Source organism: Tenrec ecaudatus, chromosome 5 (genome assembly GCF_050624435.1).
Source record: "Tenrec ecaudatus isolate mTenEca1 chromosome 5, mTenEca1.hap1, whole genome shotgun sequence".
NCBI classification, from domain to species: Eukaryota; Metazoa; Chordata; class Mammalia; order Afrosoricida; family Tenrecidae; genus Tenrec; species Tenrec ecaudatus.
This window is the reverse complement of record NC_134534.1, coordinates 53252347-53275252: the sequence shown is the minus strand read 5'-3', so window position 1 is coordinate 53275252 and position 22906 is coordinate 53252347. Positions and strand designations below refer to the sequence as shown.

General features: G+C 42.4%; 1 protein-coding gene across 2 annotated transcripts in view; it reads left to right on the top strand.

Annotated features, from left to right (window-relative positions):
- The window catches only part of LRRCC1 (leucine rich repeat and coiled-coil centrosomal protein 1), a 40275-nt gene extending 35042 nt beyond the window's left edge, over positions 1-5233 (top strand). For both annotated transcript variants that reach the window (XM_075549529.1, XM_075549528.1), the window contains one exon: positions 5017-5233. In XM_075549529.1, coding sequence (XP_075405644.1) covers positions 5017-5139 — 123 coding nt within the window. In that variant the 3' untranslated portion in view covers positions 5140-5233. The remainder of the gene's footprint in view (positions 1-5016) is intronic.
- The last annotated feature ends 17673 nt before the right edge of the window (positions 5234-22906 follow it).

Here is a 22906-nt window from a genome sequence, read left to right as displayed (position 1 = left end):
GTCCCTGACACCCTTGGTCCTGAAGGTATCATCCACCCTGGGTTCCCTGTACCTCCAGCCCTCATATGTACCAGTGTACAGCCTCTGTCCTATCCAGCCCTGCAAGGTAGAATTCGGATCATGGTAGTTGGGGGGAGGAAGCATCCAGGATCTGGGGGAAAGCTGTGTTCTTCATCGGTACTACCTCACACCCTAATTAACCCATCTCCTCTCCTAAACCCCTCTATGAGGGGATCTCCATTGGCTGACACTTGGGCCTTGGGTCTCCACTCTGCACTTCCCCCTTCATTTAATATGGTATATATATATATATATATATATATATATATATATATATATATATACACACACATATGTACATATACACATACATACACATACATACACACACTTATATCTTTTTTTTGCATGATGCCTTATACCTGGTCCCTTGGCACCTTGTGATCGCACTGGCCGGTGTGCTTCTTCCATGTGGGCTTTGTTGCTTCTGAGCTAGATGGCCGCTTGTTTATCTTCAAGCCTTTAAGACCCCAGTCACTATCTCTTTTGATAACCGGGCACCATCAGCTTTCTTCACCACATTTACTTGTTCACCCACTTTGGCTCCAGCTGTTGTGTCGGGAGAGTGAGCATCATAGAGTTCCAATTTAATAAAAGAAGGTATTCATGCATTGAGGGAGTGTTTGATTAGAGGCCCAAGGTCCTTCCGCCACCTTAATTCTTGACCTATAAATATAGACACATAGATCTTTTTCCCCATCCTCCTATATATATTTGCATGTACGTGTTTTTGTCTAGACCTCCATGAATGCCCTTTGACTCCTAGCTCTTTCCTCCATCTCCCTTGACTTTCCTCCTGCCCTACTACCATGCTTCGTCGCCACCTGGGCTAGAGTATACCTCTTCTCTAAGCAACCTTACCCTTGATCATTTCCCACCAGGCCTGCCACTCCCCCTTCTCTACCATTTGGGGTCCCATGTTTTTCCCTTGTCCCTGGGTTTGTTAACACCACTACCTTACACCCCCTACCCCCCTACCCCAAGTCCCCCTGGAACTGTCGGTCCCGTTGTTTTTCCTCCAGATAGTTCATCCAGCCTGTCCTATTCAGACAGACCTGTGGAGTCACTAACATGCACGAAAACTAGACAGAGGAAAACAAAGCAACAGTATACAACCAGACAACAAAACAACAAAAACAAACCACTGACAAAGAACAGAACAAAACAGTTCACAAGAGAAAAGCTTGTAGATAGTTCAGGGATCCTTTGCTGGCCCTTAGGAGCGTTTTCCAGTCCAGTCTGTTGGGGCACCACGCCCTGGCCCCAAAGTCCACTTTCAGCATTCCCTGGGGACCTTGCCACTCCATTCCCTTGCTGTTCCGCTGCACTCCCCCAGTGATTTGCCTCGGTGTGGTGGGATCAGGTCAGGTGCAATTCCCACACTGTGTCTCCGGTGCTGTCCCCTGTATCGCCCTTAGTCACTGATTGGCATCATTTCTCATAGTGGGGTAGCCATGTTGTTCTCTCTGTGGACTGGCTGCTCTACTCAGGAACATCATCATCACGGCCTGGTGGGCCAGGCTGTGCTCCACTCTCTCCTCCTGCCCCTTCATCTTCTACCGTGTGATCTGATCAGATATGTTCATCTTCCGGGGCTGCAGAATCAATGTCGTCCTTTGGAACAAATTCTTTTCGGGGGAGGGGCAGGAATCCACTTAATTTATGGTGCTGGGGCCAGCCCCCCAGACCTTTCCACTGGTTTCCTACTCCATGCCGGGATATTACATTGACACCTTGCGACACTGGGTTGAAGTCTGGTCCCACTTTCCCTGTGGAGATATAAACAATACCCTCCCCTTGGGTGGATTAATGCCCCATGACCCCACTACCCTTTTCTTCCTTGTATTCATCCTTTTGTTTTCCTTTCCCCACCTCCTCCACCATTGTCTACCATGTGCATCCCTGGTTTTGGTCTGGTCTCAGCCATACTACACAGTCTTCACCCCTAAAATGTTTGTATACAGTAGCTTTTTTCCCTATGCCACTTTTGCTTTTTAAAAAATATTTTAATACTTACCTCAGCGGGCTCATGTTGTACTTGTCCTTTTGTGCCTGACTTACCTCACTTAGCATGATTTCCTCCAGTTCTTCCCATGCCGCTATGGGCCTCATACGTTCATCACTGCTTTTTAGCGATGCGTAGTACTCCATCGTATGTATATACCACAGTTTTTTAATCCACTCGTCAGTTGATGGGAATTTGGGTTGCTTCCAACTCCTTGTGATTGTGAACTGTGCCGCAATGAACTTTGGAGCACAGATGTCTGGCCTTGGTTTGTTTCTTGCCTCTTCTGGGTATATGCCCAGTAGGGGAAAAACCTCATATTTCTAACCAGTCTCAAGAATGGGAACACCTTTGGTTATACTTGGACACTTTCTTGGGGAAAATTCCTAAAGGGATTTTCATTTTATTAATAATGAGGACAAAAACAGTCGATTTATCCTTTTAATACCCCTGGCAAAGGAATTATTGTAAGATGTTTCTAAATCAGAGACACGCGTTAGAATAACCTTCTGAGCTCTTTCAATAACCACTCCGGAGCTTCCCTTCCCCTCAGCGTCATTCACTACGTCGGAATTTGGACCCAAATGGTCTGCAGATTCCACGGCTGGTTCCTATTGTAACCGTCAGTTGAGATCCATTAGTTGTGGTAGTTGTGAATTGCCATTTCCCCCTGGTTTTGACGTGGTGATAAGAAAGGAAGGTAACTGTAACTTCAGGGATGGCTGAAAAGAGTTCCACGCTGGAAATGAAAATGACCGTTCCTGGTGACGCAGTGATTATGCGTGCAGCTGCCTCCACCAAGATTGTTGGTTTGAACTTGCCCAGGGAGAAAGGGTCTGGCATTGAGCTTGCCATACAGGTGAGAACTGACACCTGCAGCTGCATCATGGATTCTAATCCAAGGGAACTTCTCAGAGTGGGTGGTACTACCCACAGGGAGGTGTCGGAATGCTCCAGGGGGCTGCAGAAGCAGACATACCTGCACTTTATCCTGGAGTTTAGGCTATAGTGGAAAAGTGTTTCATTCCCACGTTGGGATGTTTTGGTGTTTTAGTTTGTTTGGCTTTTTTTGTTTCCTGAAAAAGTGGTGGTGGGGAACCTGTGTTTTAGGCTTAGGGGAAAGGTCTCAGGGTTTCCAAGGTTCTCATGTTGAGGAAAGCAAAATGATTTGTCTTTCCCCCACGGAGCATCTGGGACATTCAGACCACTGCCCTTTAAATCAGCTGCTGAGTGCTTGCTTGCCTACTGTGTTGTCAGGGTGCCTCCCCTAACAGTTAAAGCCTACAAAAGTCTGTGGTGCAGTTCTGCTCTGACACATGGAGTCATTAGGAGGGGGATCAACCGGATGGAACCATCAGCAATGTAGAAATTGTCGTGATGGTTATGTGACTGCGTAGCATTAGTCTCAGGAGTTTATATAAAAAGAAAGGGAATCACCATGAATAAGGAGCTGTGTCTTGTTCCTTATTTCAAATCAGCAAATGGTTCAAGTGTTTAAGCCTACTTGCTTAAACACTTACTTGATAAGCATACCTCAACTACTATTAAATAATGTATGAACTTAGGCCTTGGTTGAAAGAAAAATAACTGAATTTTGATCTTGTACCTCCTTCCATTATGAAGTAATATCAAAGGTTAGTGTTTGTTAGAGATGGTGAAATGATAATCTGATGTAAAGGGGAGGAAAATGAAGTGTTGCTTAGTGGTAATGAGTTATGAGAAAGATTAGCTCTAAGTAACAAGATTAGGAAGTCTCTATTAGAGATTAGAAAAAGTGAAGTAAACAGAAAAGGATTGCCATGTTGGTCAGGAGTGTAGTCAGATTGTAGGAGTTTTTGAAATAGAAGTGATGTCAGATAGATAGAGAATCCTTGGAAAATACAGGTCAGAAATAAAAATCATCTCAAAAAAAAAGAAATAAAAATGATCTCAACAAGATAACCTACGATCATGAACAGCAATTTTAGAAGTAAAATAGGGATAGAGGCTACATAGAGAGTAACTTTGACCTGGGAGGCTGTCAAAGGAACTCAGGCCCATGTGGATGGAACTCCTGACGTGGCATTCACACACAACATAAGACAGTGGTCAGATTTGGTCAGAAAACTAGGTCTCTGCACAAGCAAAATTACACCCTTTCAGCCAGGAATGAGTACTTAACTTTGCTATGCCGTAATTATGCCTTAAAATACACTGCCATGCCTTTCTCACAAGAATTTTATGAGCTCTAAATAGCTAATATACGTTAAATTGAGTGCATACCATTCTTTTTGATTTGATTTGATGTTCAACAGTTTTATTTAATTACATACATATCATTCTCATATCATCTAGAGTTCCATAGTTGGATTACATCAAGAAGAGTAGTGCAGTCATCACCAGCTTTTGGATACTTCATTTTTTAAATACTTTTATTGGGGGATTTTACATCTCATCACAGTCCATGCGCTCCTCCAATGCGTCAAGCACCTTTGCACATATGTCGCCATCATCATTTTCAAAGCATTGTCTTCCCACTTGAGCCCCTGATATCAGCTCCCCATCTCTTCCCCTCCCCACCCTCCCTCATGAACCCTTGAAAAGTTATAGGTTATTTTTTCTATATCGTCCTCTGTCGCCCCTCACCCACTTTTCCATTATTCGTCCCCCTGGAGGGGGCTCTAGGTTGACCTTTGTGATTGACCCCCACCCTCCCCTGATGAGTATATACCATTCAACATAGTGTTTTTCCTATTGCCATATGAACAAGTTATATTTTATTAAACTTCTACACTTGATCTTAACAAAAGGCCGAGAAGCGATACATTTTATTGAACTTCTTTGCTAAATGAAAGCCACAATTTGAAAAGTACACAAAAATAAATGGTTTCGCGTAGTTGGTTTTCTTTTTCAGTATCCATTTTTAAATAACTTTTTGAGAAATTAAAATGTACATTTGCATGCTAATTTAGGTTTACCAAGTTGAAGAAGAAATGCGTGGGCTTCTGGAAGAAACAAGCAAAAACAAAAGATCTTTGGAAGAAAAAATCAGGCAGCTTGCTTGTGCTCTATGTGAAATTCAGCAAGAATTGTGATGGGCTGAGAACAGACTAGCTGAAGCGGAGCAGCAGGCCTATTGTATAAAAATGATTAAACACTGTCCGAGTAGTAACTGCTGTGACTTTGCAATGGCTCTGTCTACATTCATTCTGCATATATTTGAAGAGACCTGTGACAAGTGCTCATTAATTGTATATACAAGTTTTTATAATAAATTGTTAATACTTGTATGTATTAGAAAAAACTCAGAAAAACTAGACTTAAGACACTTGTTTTTGTGCTCTACAATGTTTGGTAATTACACATCGGATCATAAATATGTAACTGAAATCTAAGATTAGTGCCTTGACTATATTAGGGACATTTTTAATTATTGTTACTGTGTTTTTCACCAATGAATGATATTTATTGTCCTTTTAGTTGATGTAGCTCTGTTTTCAATTACTTGAAACCTAAGTACAGCCCCAGAGTATGTGAAATCTGTATGATAAGGGATGTGGCAGTCTTACGAAAGCATATGTAGCCATAGCCATATCACTCACCTAAGCTTTCATGCACCACGTTTGACTCAAGAGAGCCAGGAAAGGGGCAGGGAAGAACCACCACATGCAGAGAATCAACATAATTAACCACCAACTACCCAGAAACGAGGGAAGGGGGGGGGGTGATGACTGGCTGACGTATTTGAGATTCTAGAAATTCAAGAATTCTACATCCACCAAAACTATTCTTTCAAAATAAAGATATTTTGAGGTAAGCAAAGAGTGAGGAAATTTATTGCTGGCCAACCTGCATGAAAATGCTAAAACATGTCTAGAAGCCCAGAGTAGATGACAGCACACAGTGACTCATTCGCTGGAAGACATGGGATTTTTGAAATGGTAAATATGTAGATATAAAGAAGACTATGCCTTTCCTTTTGGAGACATTATCTAAAGCAAGTAATCCACTGCCATCAAATGAATTCCACCTCAGCCACTCGTACAGGGTTTCCAAGAGGAATTCTGGGAGTAGAACAGCCAGCCTTTCGGCCAGCCCAGTGCTTATCCCCAGTGCTCCCCGGCCTCTCTCAACAAATAGTGCTCTTCAGTTTGTAAAAATAACCCAAAGTTGGGAGAACTAAAGTTTAATTAGTGCTCATCTTGGAAGAGCTACCATAAATTCAGATGCATAGGGAAGTCCCTAGAGAAACCACCCACAAAGTAAGTGCCAGTCTTAAAAGTGATCTACAAAAAATGTTGATGTGACTGACAGGGAGGGCAGAGTGGAGATGCAAAGCCCATCTATAGACAATTGGACATCCCCTTACAGAAGGGTCACAAGGAAGAGAAGAACCAGACGGGGTGCAGTATAGCACCCTAGTTCTCTAATGCTTCCCTCCCACCCACTTTCATGACCCCAATTCTACCTTACAAAATCGGCTAGGTCAGAGCATGTATCCTGGTACAGATGAAAGTTTGCAACACGGGGAATACAGGACAGATAACCTGCTCAGAACCAATCATGCGAGCAGCGGATACCTTGAGGATTGGGAAAGGTGGGGGGAGCTAACTGATCACAATGATCTACATGTAGCCCCACCCCCTGGGGGATGAGCAGCAGAGGGTGAAAGGTGACAGCAGACAATGTAAGGCAAAATATAATTTATCAAGGGCTTATGAAGGAGGGAAGGAGATGAAAAATGAGCTGATAGGGCAGAAGTAGAAAAAATTTTGGAAATGATGGCAGCAAAAGTGCTTGACAGAATGGATGTATTGTGATGAGAGTTGTAAGACAGCGCCAGTTCTAGCCTGCTTTATGGGATCGCTGGGCTGGAATTAACTCCAGGGCAATGAGTTTGAGGGGCTTTTGGGGGGTAATTTTTAGTCAATTTTGTGTGGACTAGAACTCAACTGATAAAAATGCTGTATCTCAAAAATTAATAACTGACAAAAGGTGTAAGAGCCCCAATAAGATTTTAAAAAATGAGATTCTGAAACAGGCAAAAGTACTGCAGACCCATTCCCCAATGAAAATGATTCAATAAACATTTAAACATCTGGAAATTGTCTTGAGAGCATACACAAGGAAAAAAATATATTCAAGGAAATCTAAATCCTAATCAAAATGTAAAAGTCACGAAATTGGCAATAGTGGATTTTGGTTATGTGGCCAAAGGATGGAGCTCCTCCACCCAGTCCGTTCTGACACGGCAGAAGCGCTACCTGGGTTTACGCCCAGGCCAAGAATAATGGAGTTCTTAGCGCCTGAGTCTCACTTGGATGAAAGGGGAAGAGGGACTCTTTGGTTAATAAGGAGTACACCAGGACTAGCATGGCCAAAGCTAGCTCCCAGATGATTTGACGTTTTATGAGGGTACAAGATGGATTGACATGACTGCTTAAGAACCAATTGAGAGTGGGGTAGTACAGGGCAGTCTCACTTTGTTGTTCATGAGTCATCTTGAGTCAGAACTGAATGGCGCCTCTCACAAAGGTAAGCCTCCAAACCCACAGTCATAGGATCAGTTCTCACTCATCACGCCTGTAGGACAGAACAGAACTGCCTCTGGACTGCAGCTCCACACTAAGGAACGGAGAGCCTCGTCTTCCTCCCACAGAGCGGTGCTTCCAAAGTGCTGACACTGAGCAGCCCAATGTGTAACCCACTTGTGAGTGTCCACCAAAAAGGAAACGGAAGGATTGTGAACATGTAACTGGCAGCAATGGTCATTAGGGTAGGCTTATGATTCTTAATCAGGAAATGTCTTAAGAGGACCTCTCATTTTCAAATGTCCAAGTGGGTCTGGTGACATCTAAGAATCTCATCTGACCCAAGGTCTTTTGTTCTGAGATTCTTAAGTTCCCCAGGTGAACACACGTCGGTCTTTGACTTCACATGAGAAAAAATTTGCGCTGAAGCCTGGTTTGTGATTCACGTGAGTTTTTATAAAAGAAGTTTCAAGTTTTACACGGGCCCCCTCAGGGCACTTCACACCCACAGTGGAAACCTGAGGCAGGAGAAAACCGAAACCTTGGAAAAGAGAGTTATGGTCTCTACGTTCCTGGCTTTTCAGGACCTTCTGCTGGGAGGCCTGGTCGATGGTACTGGTTGACCCCATTGGTTGAATTAAGCCCACCTGGCCTTGATTGTGACTCACCCAGGTGTCCTGGCTTCCTGCCTCAAAGGCCTGAATTCATGCATGCCCTCTAGCCTTGATCGGCTTCCAACTTCCTGCAAGGGGAGGAGGGAGGCTTTGGCGTGTAGCAGGACAACCCCTGATTTCTGCCTCTAGCTCCCTAACAAGATCGCCTATAGGTTGTTTCTGTCCTTTCTGTGCAGGATTGGTGAGCCAGAGCTAGGGATACTGTCCCAGAAGGAAGGGCGTAAGAGAGAGGTCATCAGGAAAGAGCCAAACTCGAAACTCACTGCCACTGAATCCATCCATTCCACTCAGTGACCTTGTAGGACAGAGGAGAACTGACCCCGTGCGCTTCAGAGACAAAAGTCTTCCTGGGAGCACTGGTGGTTTCCAACTGCTGACTTTGTGGGTAGCCCAGTGAGTAACCACTCACCCAGGCTCCAAATCAGGAAGGAGCAAACAGCTCATTATGGACCATGGGGAGAGGTCAGCTGCTTACAGACATCCTCCCTGAGGGCAGTTAGTCAACAGACTACAGGGTAGGCCTCACTCCCTGCTGCTGGGGACAATAAACTATTTCTCCCTGAGGCCTGTGACCAAGCAGTTCACACCCTACTAATAATGGTCTCTATCAGTTGAGCCAGGTAATAGGCAAAACTGACTCTGTGACATCCAAAGTTAAGTTGCCATCCTAAATCTAGGATCCACCCATCTTGCCACATGTATACCCCAATCCCTTCTCTTCCTATTGCATGTATGTCCCTAGACCACCCCCTCTCATTACTGTATTACATATAGCGCAACCCCTTCCTGTGATGTATGTCCTTACCTGTAATTAGGGGGCTTGCATGTCCCCAGAGAACATACAAATCCTGGGCTAGCATTAAAGCTCGCTCTCTCCCTCCACGTGGACCACCAAGCGGGGCTGAGGTGAGTATGCTACTATGAATTGTGTATGACTCCATTTATTTCAATACTTCTATCTCTCATGCTCTCTATAACTTTACTATGATCTTTACTTATTATCGCTGTACAATTGTGCCTACCGGACCCGTAATGATGTGTTAGGGGCTGGCTTCCCATGACAATGGGCAATGTGTTAGGAGTATGTGTATACATGTATATAAACACACGGTAACAAGTCTCATATCTTAAGGGTAGATTCACTGGGCAAGCTGTGGAATTTACAGTGTTGTACAGGGGCAAGCATATTGTAGAGGGGACTCAGTTCTAATTGCCCTTCAGGGTTCAATCTGCCTTTTCCACAACTTGCTTTTAAGACAGATAGTTTCACACTAGGAAAGGCAATCTAGAAGACCAGAGGCTGTCTTCTTGCTGACTGCGTAAAATAGTGGTTCAGTTTTAACCAGGATTTAAATATTTGTTTGTTTGTTTTTATTCATTTTATTGGGGCCTCCTACAACTCTTATCACAATCCATACATACATTGTGTCAAGCACATTTGTACCTTTGTTGCCATCATCATTCTCAAAACATTTGCTTTCTACTTGGTATCAGCTCCTCATTTTTCCCCTCCCTCCCTCCCTGCTCCCCCTTCCCTCATTAACCCTTGATAATTTATACATTGTTATTATTTTTCATATCTTACACTATCCAACATCTCCCTTCACCCACTTTTCTGTTGTCCATCCCCCAGGGAGGAGGTTATATGTAGATCCTTGTAATCAGTACCCCTTTCTACCCCACCCGTCCCTCCACCCTCCACATATCACTACTCTCAGCACTGGTCTTGAAAGGATCTTCTGCCCTGGATTCCCTGTGTTTCCAGTTCCTCTCTGTACCAGTGTACGTGCTCTAGTCTAACCGGATTTGTAAGGTAGAATTGGTATTGTGTGTGTGTGTGTGTGTGTGTGTGTGTTCGGGGCGGGGTGTGTGTGTGTGAAGCATTTAGGAACCAGAGGAAAGTTGTATGTTTCATTGTTGCTACACTGCATCCTGACTGGCTCGTCTCCTCCCCAAGACCCTTCTGTAAGGGGATATTCAGTTGCCTACAGATGGGTCTTGGGTCCCATTCTGCACTCCCCCTCATTCACAATGATTTGCTTTTTCTTTGATGCCTGATACCTGAACCTTTCGACACCTCTTGATCACATAGGCTGATGTGCTTCTTCCATGAGGGCTTTGTTGCTTCTGAGCTAGATGGCCGCTTATTTACCTTCAAGCCTTTAAGACCCCAGACGATATATCTTTTGATAGCCGAGCACCATCAGCTTTCTTCACCACTTTTACTTATGCACCCGTTTGTCTTCAGCAATCATAATGGGAAGGTGAAAACACAATGATAGGATTTTTTGTTTTCTAACCAGAGTCTTAACAAGGAGTAAAGACCTTGAAAACTGACCTCATAACTACCCTGTGATCTGAATTAAATGGGATGAACCTTAAACACTCCGTGTTCTAGAGTATTGTCAAAAACAATAGGGAATCTGCAGGCAATAGTTGGATGAGCCCTGGTAGCTCAGTCAGGTAAGTATCAGACTGCTACCTGCATTGTGCATTAGAGCCTAAATTCTGAACAGGAGGTTTGCAGAAGGCTATGGATAACACTGAGAACTCAAACCCCATTTGCAGAGTCACCACATGAATACAGCTGCCTTTGAATTCTTTGAGTGTTAGCTAGAGTTGTGGGTAGTCTTGCCCTTAGGCGGAGTGCATTGCGAAATGCTAGGAGGGTCCATTTCCCTTAGGGACTGGCTGTGTGAGTCATTGTAGGAAATCATTGTATTGGTGTTACCTCTTCAGGAGCCATGTCCTGACTGCCTTATCTGAAGGCCCGTGAATCTTGTGAGGTCTCTAACATATGTGTCCTAATCATATCCCATTCTAATTTCCATAGTCCCACCCGTAAGTATGATTTCCTGCTAACCATGCTTTTGTGAGAGATTTCTTTGCCCTCCCATGTCCTGTTTTAGGATACCAAAGAGATCCCAATCTCAAATATAATTTAAGGAGAAAATTTATTAAATTTTAAACAAGACAAAAACAAAGATACATCCCCTGGTGAGAGAACCCAATTGCACAAGGTTATAATGGTGCCCAAGGGTTCATAGCCATCCAGCTACTTAGATAAGGCAGGGACACAAAGGAAATTGTCAGAAATTCATTATCAGCGGCAGATTAGTACATCTAGTTACAGGTGGGATGACAGAAGTCGGAATGGAACTACAATTGGAACCGACCAACCACCCAACCAACCAACCAAAAAACTCTCATTGCCATAAGTCCATTCCAACTCATAGGGCAGGGTAGCACTGACCCTCTGGGTTTACAAGAGTGTAACTCTTTGGGGGAGAAGAACCTAATATGCTACCAAGGCCCCTATGATTGGAACTTGTACATTGTGTTACAGAGAAAGTTTACAAGATTGGTCCAGGCCTCCCATTCAAGGCAGTCAGGCCAGGACTGATAGAACATGACTCATGGCTCTGTGACCTCTAGTCCCACCCCAACCAGCCCCTGAAGCAAGATCTCTATCAAGGGCACACCCAGGCAAGCCCCTAAGGGAGAAGACTACTAGCTGGGCTGGGTGGGGAGGGTTAGTTAGAAAGAATCCAGTTTGCAATGTCCTCTGCCTGAAGGCAAAACTGTTCTAATCCCTAGCCAGTAATGGGAAGGAATTCAATGGAGGCTTCGTCCCTGTGGGGAGTCTGCAAATGGATTTGGGATTTTCACTGTCATCTATAGTCTTCTGTAAATGAGGTACTCAGAATTTAAGCTCTAATAGAGTCAGCAAACCCTGGGACCCCATTGTGCCATCTTGATACATCCAAACGATGTATCTTGGTTTTTCTTTTTCCTATTTAAGCCTTAATAAATATAATTTTCAAATTATAATTGAGGTTTGGGATCTCCCTTGCACCCTAACAAAGGTCAGTGGTTCAAACCACTCCTCAAACCTTCCAGCCGTACCTTGGGCATAAAGTGAAGTCATCTGATCCCACAGATTAGCATGCTCACACCCTATATAGGGTTGCTGAGGCAAAATCAATTGAAGGCAGTGTTTTTGTTTTTGACAATTGATGTGATACCAAAATGCAACAGAGATCTGACTAAAACTATGGGCATCTTTGTATGACCAATTCTCAAGAATTTCCTCTGAGAGAGACTTTGGAGGATTCGCACTGAAGGAAATAGACTTTTCCAACTCACCAGTGCACTACACAACAGAATAAACTTCAGGCATGAGGGAGAACAATCAGTATCCAGAAGTGCTATAATATATTGCTTGGTTGTTTTTTTTTTTGGGGGGGGGGAGTAGGTGGACGGGTGGAGTGCAATACAGTCCATTATTTAACATGGCCCTTCCAGCCATAGTCTTGTTATTCCCACCAAATAACTTTCACTGATGCAGTGAAGACTTTTGAATCTTAGATGGTTACTACTTTGGTTACTGTTGCCTATAAGTGCTGAAAGAAAGGTAAAAAACATGCTACAGCTGAAGCCAGGAAAGCTCTTTCTGGAATGGCCTGGGACAAAAGCCAGGCTGGCTAAACAATGGATCCTCCATAATGGGCCAGTTGCCTACTGGATGCATCCGCCTGAGGCTATAGTTACACAAATGGAGAGGTAGCCCAGGGGTCAAGAAAAAAAGGTTAAACTTGCATATTTTTAAGTGTTAAGGGTTACATACTTATCTGACTGCACAATGGGTGTTGAAAACCTGCTATTATTAAATAGGCCTACATATGTGATGAAATTCAATGTAGTTATCTTGATTGCAGAGAGCTCTCCTTACTCTGTAGCAGTGACTCTCAACCTTCCCAAGGCCCCAACCCTTTGAAACAGTTCCTTATGACCCCCCAACCACAAAATTACTTTTGTTGCTACTTCATAACTGTCATTTTGCTACTGTTATGAATTGGGCGACCCCGGTGAAAGGGTCATTTGATCCCCCAAAGGGGTTGTACATGATCCACAGGATGAGAACCGCTGCTCTATAGAGTACTAAATATGGACTTTAGAAAATCTGAGCCCCATCCATAACTTTGAGTCCGAATTTTTGTATTTGAAAAGACATCAAAGACCCACTCAGACCTGGAGCTTTCCATGGAAAAGAAAGACCTGTAGTAAAAGAAAACAGTATGTTTAGCTTTAACATTTTCGAGCAAGTGACCTGCTGTTGGATGTATCCATGCAGGAAAAGGCTGTGCCCAAGAGAGGAAACTCCCTTTGAGGACTGAGAATTGAAGGGGGTCAGCGGGCCAGTAGTCTAGCATGCTCTTGTAGTAAGTACCTTGGTCTACTTGTTTAGTGGGACTTGGGGAAGCAGGGCAGAGACCGGCTGAGTTTGAACATGTTCCATTATGTAACATCCTTTGACCTGCTCCACAGGAGCTGGGAATGAGAATGAAGGGTGTATTGGTCCAGTTAGACTAGAGAAACAAATTCATAAACACGCATATGTGTATAAGAAGGAGCTTTATAGACAAGAACAGTTGAATATTGAGAAAACATCCCAGCCCAGGAAGATCACAGGCCAGTGGGTGCAAAGTCTTATGGATCCAGTGGCAGTGGAAACATCTCATCTCTGGCAGGGGTCTCCACATGGCTCCTCCGTTCCCAGGGCATGGGGTCTGTCAGCACAGTGCCATGTCTTGTCAGCAGAGCATCTCTCAGGGAGTGAACAGTGAGAGAGTGTCTCCCACCTCCAAGGAGGAAACGTTAGATCTCTCTGGGGAGAGATATACCTCGGTCCTTGGCTCCGCACAAGAAAGAACTCATGCTGAAGCCTGGTTGTGATCCAAGTGAGTTTTATGAGAGTTTGAAGAAGTTTCAGGTTTACACAGGCACTCAACAGGGCTCCTCACAAACGTGCAGCCTCCCTAGAAGCTGCTCGCAAAGTCACTCGGTCAACTCCTGGCTCCTGCCTTTTCAATTATTCTGCAAGGAGGTGTGGTGGACCACCCCTGGTTGGCCCCATTGGCTGAATTGAATTCACCTGGCCTAGATGGGACAATCCTGTTGCAGCGCCTGCCCATGCTGTCCTGGTGGGAAACCTGAACCTCTGAGCATGTGCAGTGCGCCAATCCTTTGTTTCCGTAGCTCAGACCTCTGGGCATGCATAATGGATGCCCCAGCCCTTACACGGGACTACCTAACAGAAATACAGGGGTTCCCAGAATCCTCCGGAGAAGGCCATGCCCGCACAGAGGCCTCATTGGCTATCACCTGTTTGAACAGGGCAGACTCCACCCCTTCACTCTTAACCCTCTCAAATTGACAAACGATTATATAACTACCACAAAGAGGGAGGGCTGGCTGGTCTGAGGTTTGGAGTTGTGTGGATCTTGAACCTAAGGGCATACCTTAACCTATCAGAACTTGGGCTAATGAGAGAGAGAAGGGGCCAGCTGGCTCAAATGTTGAAATGTGGGTGGTGTGTGTGAACAACCAAGAGTTCAGCTGACACTCACTTGACTTTGCTTGAATGGCGATGGTTAAGATGACTAAAGCCTGACCAAATGCAGCTGTTTCTCTCTCTCTCTCTCTCTCTCTCTCACACACACACACACACACACACACACACACACACACACACACACACACACACACACACACACACTGGTGTAGATTGCTGTAGCTTGGTCTTGCTCTGCACTCTGCTCAGGAAAGCAAAGGTCCAAAGTGGAACAAATCCTTCAGATCAAGGAGCATGTTTCACTCTTCCAAGTAATGGGTGAGTCAAAACCAAACTCACTGCTGTGGAGTCCATTTTGACTCTAGGAATGGGCAAAAATAAGTGCTTATCTAACTTTAATTGATAAAGGCCACTGAGCAAACTGATACAATACAAACAGTATGACATCTCTCATAATAGCTTAATGATTTTTGTCACATCTTCACATCGCCCAAACGATTCATTTCTTATTAATTTTAAAAAAGGACTTTTCAAAATTAAATACTTTAAGTTGCAACTTAAACAATATGAATGAAATAATTGATTTCATTGATTTTTTAAATCATTTTATTGGGGGCTCATACAACTCTTATCACAACCCATCCATCCATCCATTGTGTCAAGCACATCTGTACATTTGTTGCCATCGTCATCCTGAAAACATTTTCTTTTTACTTACGCCCTTGGTGTCGTTTCCTCATTTTCCCCATTTTTTTTCCTAATTCCTTTTAAATGAATGTTGCAAGCATTAAAAAGAACAAAAATGCTTTAGGCCGAATCAGTTAAAAGCACTAGTGGTTTGTGTATACACACTTAGAAACAGACGGATATGTTATTGGATATCCTGTGACTCTTGAAAGATTCCATTATTTTTCCACTTTTTATTTTACACAGTATCATTTTCAAAATTCTAAAAGCAAGCATTATTTCACTTGAAAATAGATATGTGGATTAACATGGCTTCGCTGGAAGATATCCACTTGAGGTAGTTAGTTTATTGTGCCAACCTGGCCTATAAACACATGTGGGATTAATTGAAGGGCAGTGAGATAAATGGCTGGGGCGAGCCTCGCCTTTCTTGTCTCTTGCTCTTTGATCATCCGACCAGTGTGTGGCTGCCTTGCTTGTTCTGTGCCTCAATTTTCAAGCTACGCTACCTGTGGGACACCTAACTCATGGACTGTGTCGCTGTAATTTGAGGCTCCTTCAAGACCTGCTTCGCCACACAATTGGAATTTACATCTCCTCAGCTGGGGACTGTCAGACCCTGTCATCTGGCTGACTGTTGGTGACCTACCTTGCTGTTTTCTGCCTGTGCCTGGATAGCCTGAATTTCTCTAGAGGACTACCAGGCGGCCCTCAAGACTTGAAGGACTGTCAGTGTCTCACAGCTGTCTCACGGGAGTGAGTTGTACTGAGCCATTTGTACTGCTTTATAATTTAGCTGTTTATTTCTTGTGTTGTATATCTATCTATCTGTATAGATATATATGTAAAATTATTAGCAATCTGGTTTTGGTTCTCTAGAGAACCCTTTCTAACACACCACTGTTAGGTCTGAAGCTTTGCAGAGTCAATTCCCTAATTTTTAATCTTTTATAGTATAAAATTATTAGATATATATTAAAAATAAGATGGTTTGTTTATTACTCAAGTTGGGATGATTTAAGATTAGGCAATTTTCACACAACTCATTCTATTTGTCACTCTCTGAAATAGGTTTCCTAGCACTCCATCTAGAAGTAAGTGGTATAGGTACTACATTTATATATTGGCAGGAAATTACCTTTTGATTACAAATCTTTTGAATTAGAATCACTGCCTCTTGGTGATAAATCCATAACTGACTTAGTTAACACAGGGTTTTATTTGCCAAAAGGTTTGCAATCCAGGCTATGAGTTTGTGTTCTTAGGTGGAGCACAGTGTGGAAGGAACTCAGATCTTTAATGTCACAGCTTTTTATCTTGACAAGCTGTCATCTTAATGCTGAGGTGGCTTCCAGGTAAGTGCTCTTATCTTACTGAAATCTCAAAGAGCTGGTGTTATCAGTAGAAACATTCCAGTGTTTCCAGTGGGAATGTTGTTGAGCAGTTTAGTTTTTCAAGCATCTCTAAAGGACATTCAGTTTCAGTAAATCTTTGACCAAAAATTGCGTTCCCTTTTTAATCTTCAAGAGTAGTTGGGGATTGTTCATATGAAAGCAGACAGAAACTTATAGTCATACTAGTTTTTTTAATAGAAAACTTGCATTTGTAGGAACCAATTATTTTTATATCATACTTGTTTTTAAAAGAAAGTTATTTTATCGCAATGCACAGAGGAAGGAGCCAGGAGGATGGATCGTCAGATCTGACTTTCTGAATATTGGGGTTTTACACTCTTTATGGGTTAGGTAAAAGGGTAGCTATACATATTCATAAGGATACTTTAGAAACATCATGTGCTTATGATTTTACCGTGCAGGCTGTGCACCCAACAGTCATACCTCCTGTACTCTCGGGTGGTTTCTTCACAGGGGATGCATCGTGCTATAAATCCTTTTAGGCATGGCAGTCCAACAACACATGCTCCCAGGGTCAGATCAGAACGGATTTAAAAATGGAATGGATCCAGTTGACATTGGTCCTTACAGATGATTTCTTGAGTCATCACTCCCCCCACCTCCAATCTAGAATCGACTTGATTGAGAAATGAATGCGTCCTTTTTCAACAGTAAGCCTGACATCTTAACCCTCATCCAGTTGATACATACAACCTTTTAAAAAAGGTACATGTACTCTTTCTGTAAACTGCCTTTAGCATGACAAGGTCAGAGGACAGGTCAAAAAAAGAAAGAAAGAAAAGAGAGGATAGGTCATTAAATTAAAATGAAACACCACTTAAAAATTATTTTATTAGGGGCTCATACAACTCTTATCACAATCCATACATCCATCCATTGTGTCAAGCACATTTGTACATTTGTTGCCATCATCATTCTCAAAACATTTACTTTCTACTTGAGTCTCTGATACCAGCTCCTCACTTTCCCCCTTTTTCCCCCGCTCACCCTCATGAACCCTTGATAATTTATAAATTATTGTCATGTCTTACATTGTCCTATGTCTCCAGCTGGTTTCCGTAGTGTAGTGGTTATCATGTTCGCCTCACATTGTCCTATGTCTCCCTTTACCCACTTTTCTGTTGTCCATCCCCCAGGGAGGAAGTTATATGTAGATCCCTGTAATCAGTTCCCCCTTTCTACACCCCCCCCCCCCCGTTCCCTGAAGGGGTCATCTGTCCTGGATTCCGTGTTTCTAGTTCCTATCTGTACCAGTAAAATGCCACTTTTAAAAAACTTTCCCAATGGGTGTGAATTGATATTTTTGTGAGTGTTTTGATGCAGTCTGTATTTCCTGTTTCTACTTGCAGGGTACAAACATTAGAAGACAAGTCTTTTTAATCAACATTGTCATACCATATAGAGCACAGATGGGGAAGAAATTATGTTTATCATAAAAATCTTTGAAAACTGCCTTTTAAACTAAGATATTTCTGACCTAGATAAATGAATTCTTGTGTGTTGTAAAATTTTGGGAAGGAAAAATAGAAAGCCAAAGTTTATTTTTATTAATTCAGCTCAGATGGAGCTGTGGCAGTGGAGTGATTACACTTTAGGCGGCTAACTTCGCAGTTGCCAGTTCAAAACCACCAGCTGTTCCTCAGGGAAAGAGGCTTTCTACTCCTGTACAGAGTTAATGGTTTTGGAAACCCACTGTGAGTCAGCCTTGATGGTAGTGAAAACTCAAAGCAGATTAAAACAATGAGGCTATAAGAGGTCGTCTTTTGATGAAAACTTAACTTGTGGGAGACCTGAGAGTTCAAAGTTTCAACAGATCACAGCCTTTGAAAACACAAATACATTAAAAGCTGTGGTGTCATCAGCAACAAAATAAAACATGGTTGTATTTTTAATTAATTAACTTAAAAAAACATTTTATTAGGGGCACATACAACTCTTATCACAATCCATACATATATCAATTATGTAAAGCACATCTGTACATTCATTGCCTTCATCATTTTCAAAACATTTGCTCTCCACTTAAGCCCTTTGCATCAATCAGGTCCTCTTTTTTGCCCCTCCCTCCCTCCCACTTTTCTGCTGTCCATCCCCCAGGGAGGAGGTCACATGTAGATCCTTGTAATGGGTTCCCTCCTTCCAACCACCTCTCCCTCTACCCTCCCAGTATCGCTCCTCACACCCCTGGTCCTGAAGGTATCATCTGCCCTGGATTCCCTGTGCCTCCAGCTCCTATCTGTACCAGTGTACATCCTCTAGCCAGACTTGCAAGGAAGAATTCAGATCATGATAGCGGGGGTGGGGAGAGGAAGCATTTAGGAACTGGAGGAAACCTATATTCTTCATCAGTGTTACATCACACCCTGACTGACTCATCTCCTTCCCTAGACCCCTCTGCAAGGGGTTCTCCAGTGGCCGACAAATGGGCTTTGGGTCTCCACTCTGCACTTCCCCCTTCATTCACTATGGTAAGATGTTTTTGTTCTGATGATGCCTTATACCTGATCCCGTCGACATCTCGTGATTTCACAGGTTGGTGTGCTTCTTCCATGTGGGCTTTGTTGCTTCTGAGCTAGATGGCTGCTTGTTTACGTTCAAGCCTTTAAGACCCCAGACGCTATCTCTTTTGATAGGCAGGCACCATCAGCTTTCTTTGCCACATTTGCTTATGCACCTGTTTGTCCTCAGTGATCGTATCATGGAGGTGTGCATCCAATTATATGATATTTTGTTTTTTGATGCCTGATAACTGATCCCTTTGGAACCACATGATCACACAGGCTGGTGTGTTCTTCCATGTGGGCTTTGTTGCTTCTGAGCTAGATGACCGCTTGTTTATCTTCAAGCCTTTAAGACCCCAGATGCTGTATCTTTTGATAGATGGGCACCATCAGCTTTCTTCACCACATTTGCTTATTCATCTGCTTTATTTTCAGGGGTTGTGTCGGAAGGGTAAGCACCATAGAATGCCAATTTAATAGAAGAAAGTATTCTTGCACTGAGTGGAGGCCCAATGTCCTTCTGCTACCTTAATACTAAACCTATAAATATAAGCACATAGATCTATTTCCCCATCCTCATATATATATTTGCATATGTACACGTCTTTGTCTAGACCTCTATAAATGCCCTTTGCCTCCCAGCTCTTTTCTCTATTTCCCTTGACTTTCCTCCTGTCCCACTATCATACTCCGTCCCCACCTGAGTTTCAGCAATACCTCTTCATTACAGTACCCTTGATCATGCCCTACCAGGCCTGCCACACCCACCTCACCACCAATTTGAAGCACTTGCTGTTCCCTTGTCCCTGGGTTTGTTAACACCACTTCTTTAGCCCCCACTGCCCCTTATCCCATTCCCCTCCCCTCTTCTCCCTCTCCCAACTGTGGGTCCCAGTGTTTTTCCTCCAGCTTGTTGTTAGGTACTAATTGCTATGTTTGAGTCTATACTAACCGCTGTGTCAGTCCACCTTTGTAAGGGCCTTCCTCTTTTGTGTTTCCTGTCTACTTTACCAAGCATCATGTCCTTCGCCAGGGACCTGCTCTCTCTTGATAACAAGTTCAAAGAAGTGAAATCAACTCTGTTATCCCATTCATGAGATAATTTTACATATTTAAAAATCGATCTTACACCTCTAAGGCGAGCACGTCAGTGGAAGTTTGTGCTTGGATCCACAATCAATGTCCATGGAAGCAGTAGTGAAGAGACCAAACGGGCATTGTATTAGGTGAATCTGCTGCTTTAAAGTATTGAAAAGCAAAGGTGCTACTTTTAGGTCTAAGGTGTTCCTGATCCAAGCCAGGTTATTTTCAGTCACCTCATATGCATGTGTAATTGGACAACGAATAAGGGAGATCAAAGAAGAATTTCTGCATTTGAATTATGGTGCTAGCAAAGAATATGAAAGTACTGTGGACTGCTAAAATAACAAATTGGAATACGTACAGGATGCTCCTTAGAGGCAAGGATGGCGAGATTTTATCTCACATACTTTGGACATGTTGTCAGAAGAGACCAGTCCCTAGAGAAAGACAAGGACATCATGCTTGGTAGCGAAAAAGCAGGGCAGAGGAAAAAGAAATATCTTCAACAAGATGAATTGACACAGAGGCTGCACTGATGGGCCCAAACATAGAAGAATTTGAGGCGGGTGCAGAACCAGGCAATGTTTCATTCTGTTGTACATCAGGTAGCTATGAATCAGAACTGACTCAACAGTACTTACCAAGAACAATAAAATACACCCATAGACTAAGAAATTATTCTATCCATTTCCCAATGTGTATGGCCTCCCCTCCTAGGTCTGTGCTGGCTAAATGCATACAAATAAAGATAGCGCAAACAGAAACATATAAATGATACAACAGTCATCATGGTCAGCCCAATTACTTCAGCAACATGAAACGGACTTTAACCAATTTTATGATTATTTACTTATTACTCCAGTGTGGTAGTAGTTCATTGCCCTCAGATTGATTCTGACTCTTGGCGATCCAATCTTTTATCTTCACCGAAGCAGTGTGCCATGTCTGTTGCCCACAGAATGGATGGTGGGTGTAAACAGCCGACCTTTAGGTTACCAGTCAGACACTCACACTGTGCCACCCGAGCGCCTTCAATTCACTGCATTCCAACTGGATTACTGGTGCCTAAAACAATCTCACCTTACATTGTGCTGATATATGAGCTCTGACGTTTGATGGAAAAAAATTCTTAGGACTTTATCAGAAATGACGAAAAGAACTGGTGCAGTTATTGATAACCTTTTCACAGGCAACCCCTTTACAGCCAAAAGAGATCAAGAAATCCAGGATGAACATAGTATAATACACTAGATTAACACATTCTAAATAAAGTTTTTACAGGATAAGACTCACATGTTAAAATACACTAATATAATTTTCTTAAAATATTATATTCTAAGGGTTCAAGTAAAAACAAATTGTTTTGGAAATGTTGATGGCAACAGATGTACAAGTGTGCTCCAAACTATTAAAAGATAGATTGTTATAAGATTGATAGAGCTCCAATAAAATGAATAATTAAAACCAAACAAACAACAATATTATATTCTGATTTTTAAAATCATGCTTCTGGAACTAAAGAATTTCAATAACCGAAATTAAGCTTTAAAGTTGTAGAGATTGAGCAAGTGAAAACAAGATTTTGCAATATCATGTGGTTTAGGGAAAAACATATATATAACTATAAATTGTATGAGAATGTTTCTCAGTGACTGCATGCATCGTAATTGTCTGAAACTGATGGAGATGCAAACTCCCAGGTCGAATCCTTTTTTTAAGTCATTTTATTGGGAGTGCTTACAGATATAACATCCCATAGTTCAGTCACATTAAGCAGTGTTGTACAATTGCTACCACAATCAGTTTCAAAACACTTCTTTCTTCTTGTACTCCTTGATATCAGCTCCCATTATCCTGCCCAACCCTTATTCTTTTCCCCCCTAAAATTGTCCCCCCCCACACACACACCAGGTCAAATCCTTAGATCAAATACTGATTAGATTTCTAAGATTTAGACTTAATCTGCATTTTAAACAAACACCACAGGTGATTCACAGCCACCCCCTCCCACTGAAGTTTGGGAAGCTTACAGAGTTTAAAAGTTAATTGGAATGCTTCCTAATTTTTATCTGAACCCCAGCTAATTCAAGTAGCTGAAAAATTTATTGCAGAAAATCAAAGTATAAAAATAAAATCTCAAGTAACCTGTTAGTGTCCATAAAAAATTACAACTGATTTACAGAAAGCCTTTGAAAACTGCAATTCAAAAAATATAAATTTCCTACTATTCTTGTAGGAATACGAGAAATGGAAAAATTTTAAAACAATATTTTCAATGTTGTCAGTTCCTGTTACTGCACCCATTGTAGAAAAGCTCTGTTTTCATATTAAAACCAAGTGAAACCTCCTGAAGAAACACTATTGGATGACCATCATTAAAGCTAATTTGCAAAACTTGATGAATTTACTAATACCAAGTCATGAGGGGGAAAAACTAGAATAGCTTAAAATTGTTCAAATATGATGGTATTGATCAAGTTGTTCATATTTTCAGTTCTTTAGTATATATATATATATATATATATATATAATTTGTTTAGAAGAAAGAAAGGCTGCCTGGCTATAATTTTTTTGTTGTTGTTACAGGTGGTTTGCTCAGTTTCTTTAGTTAATGTT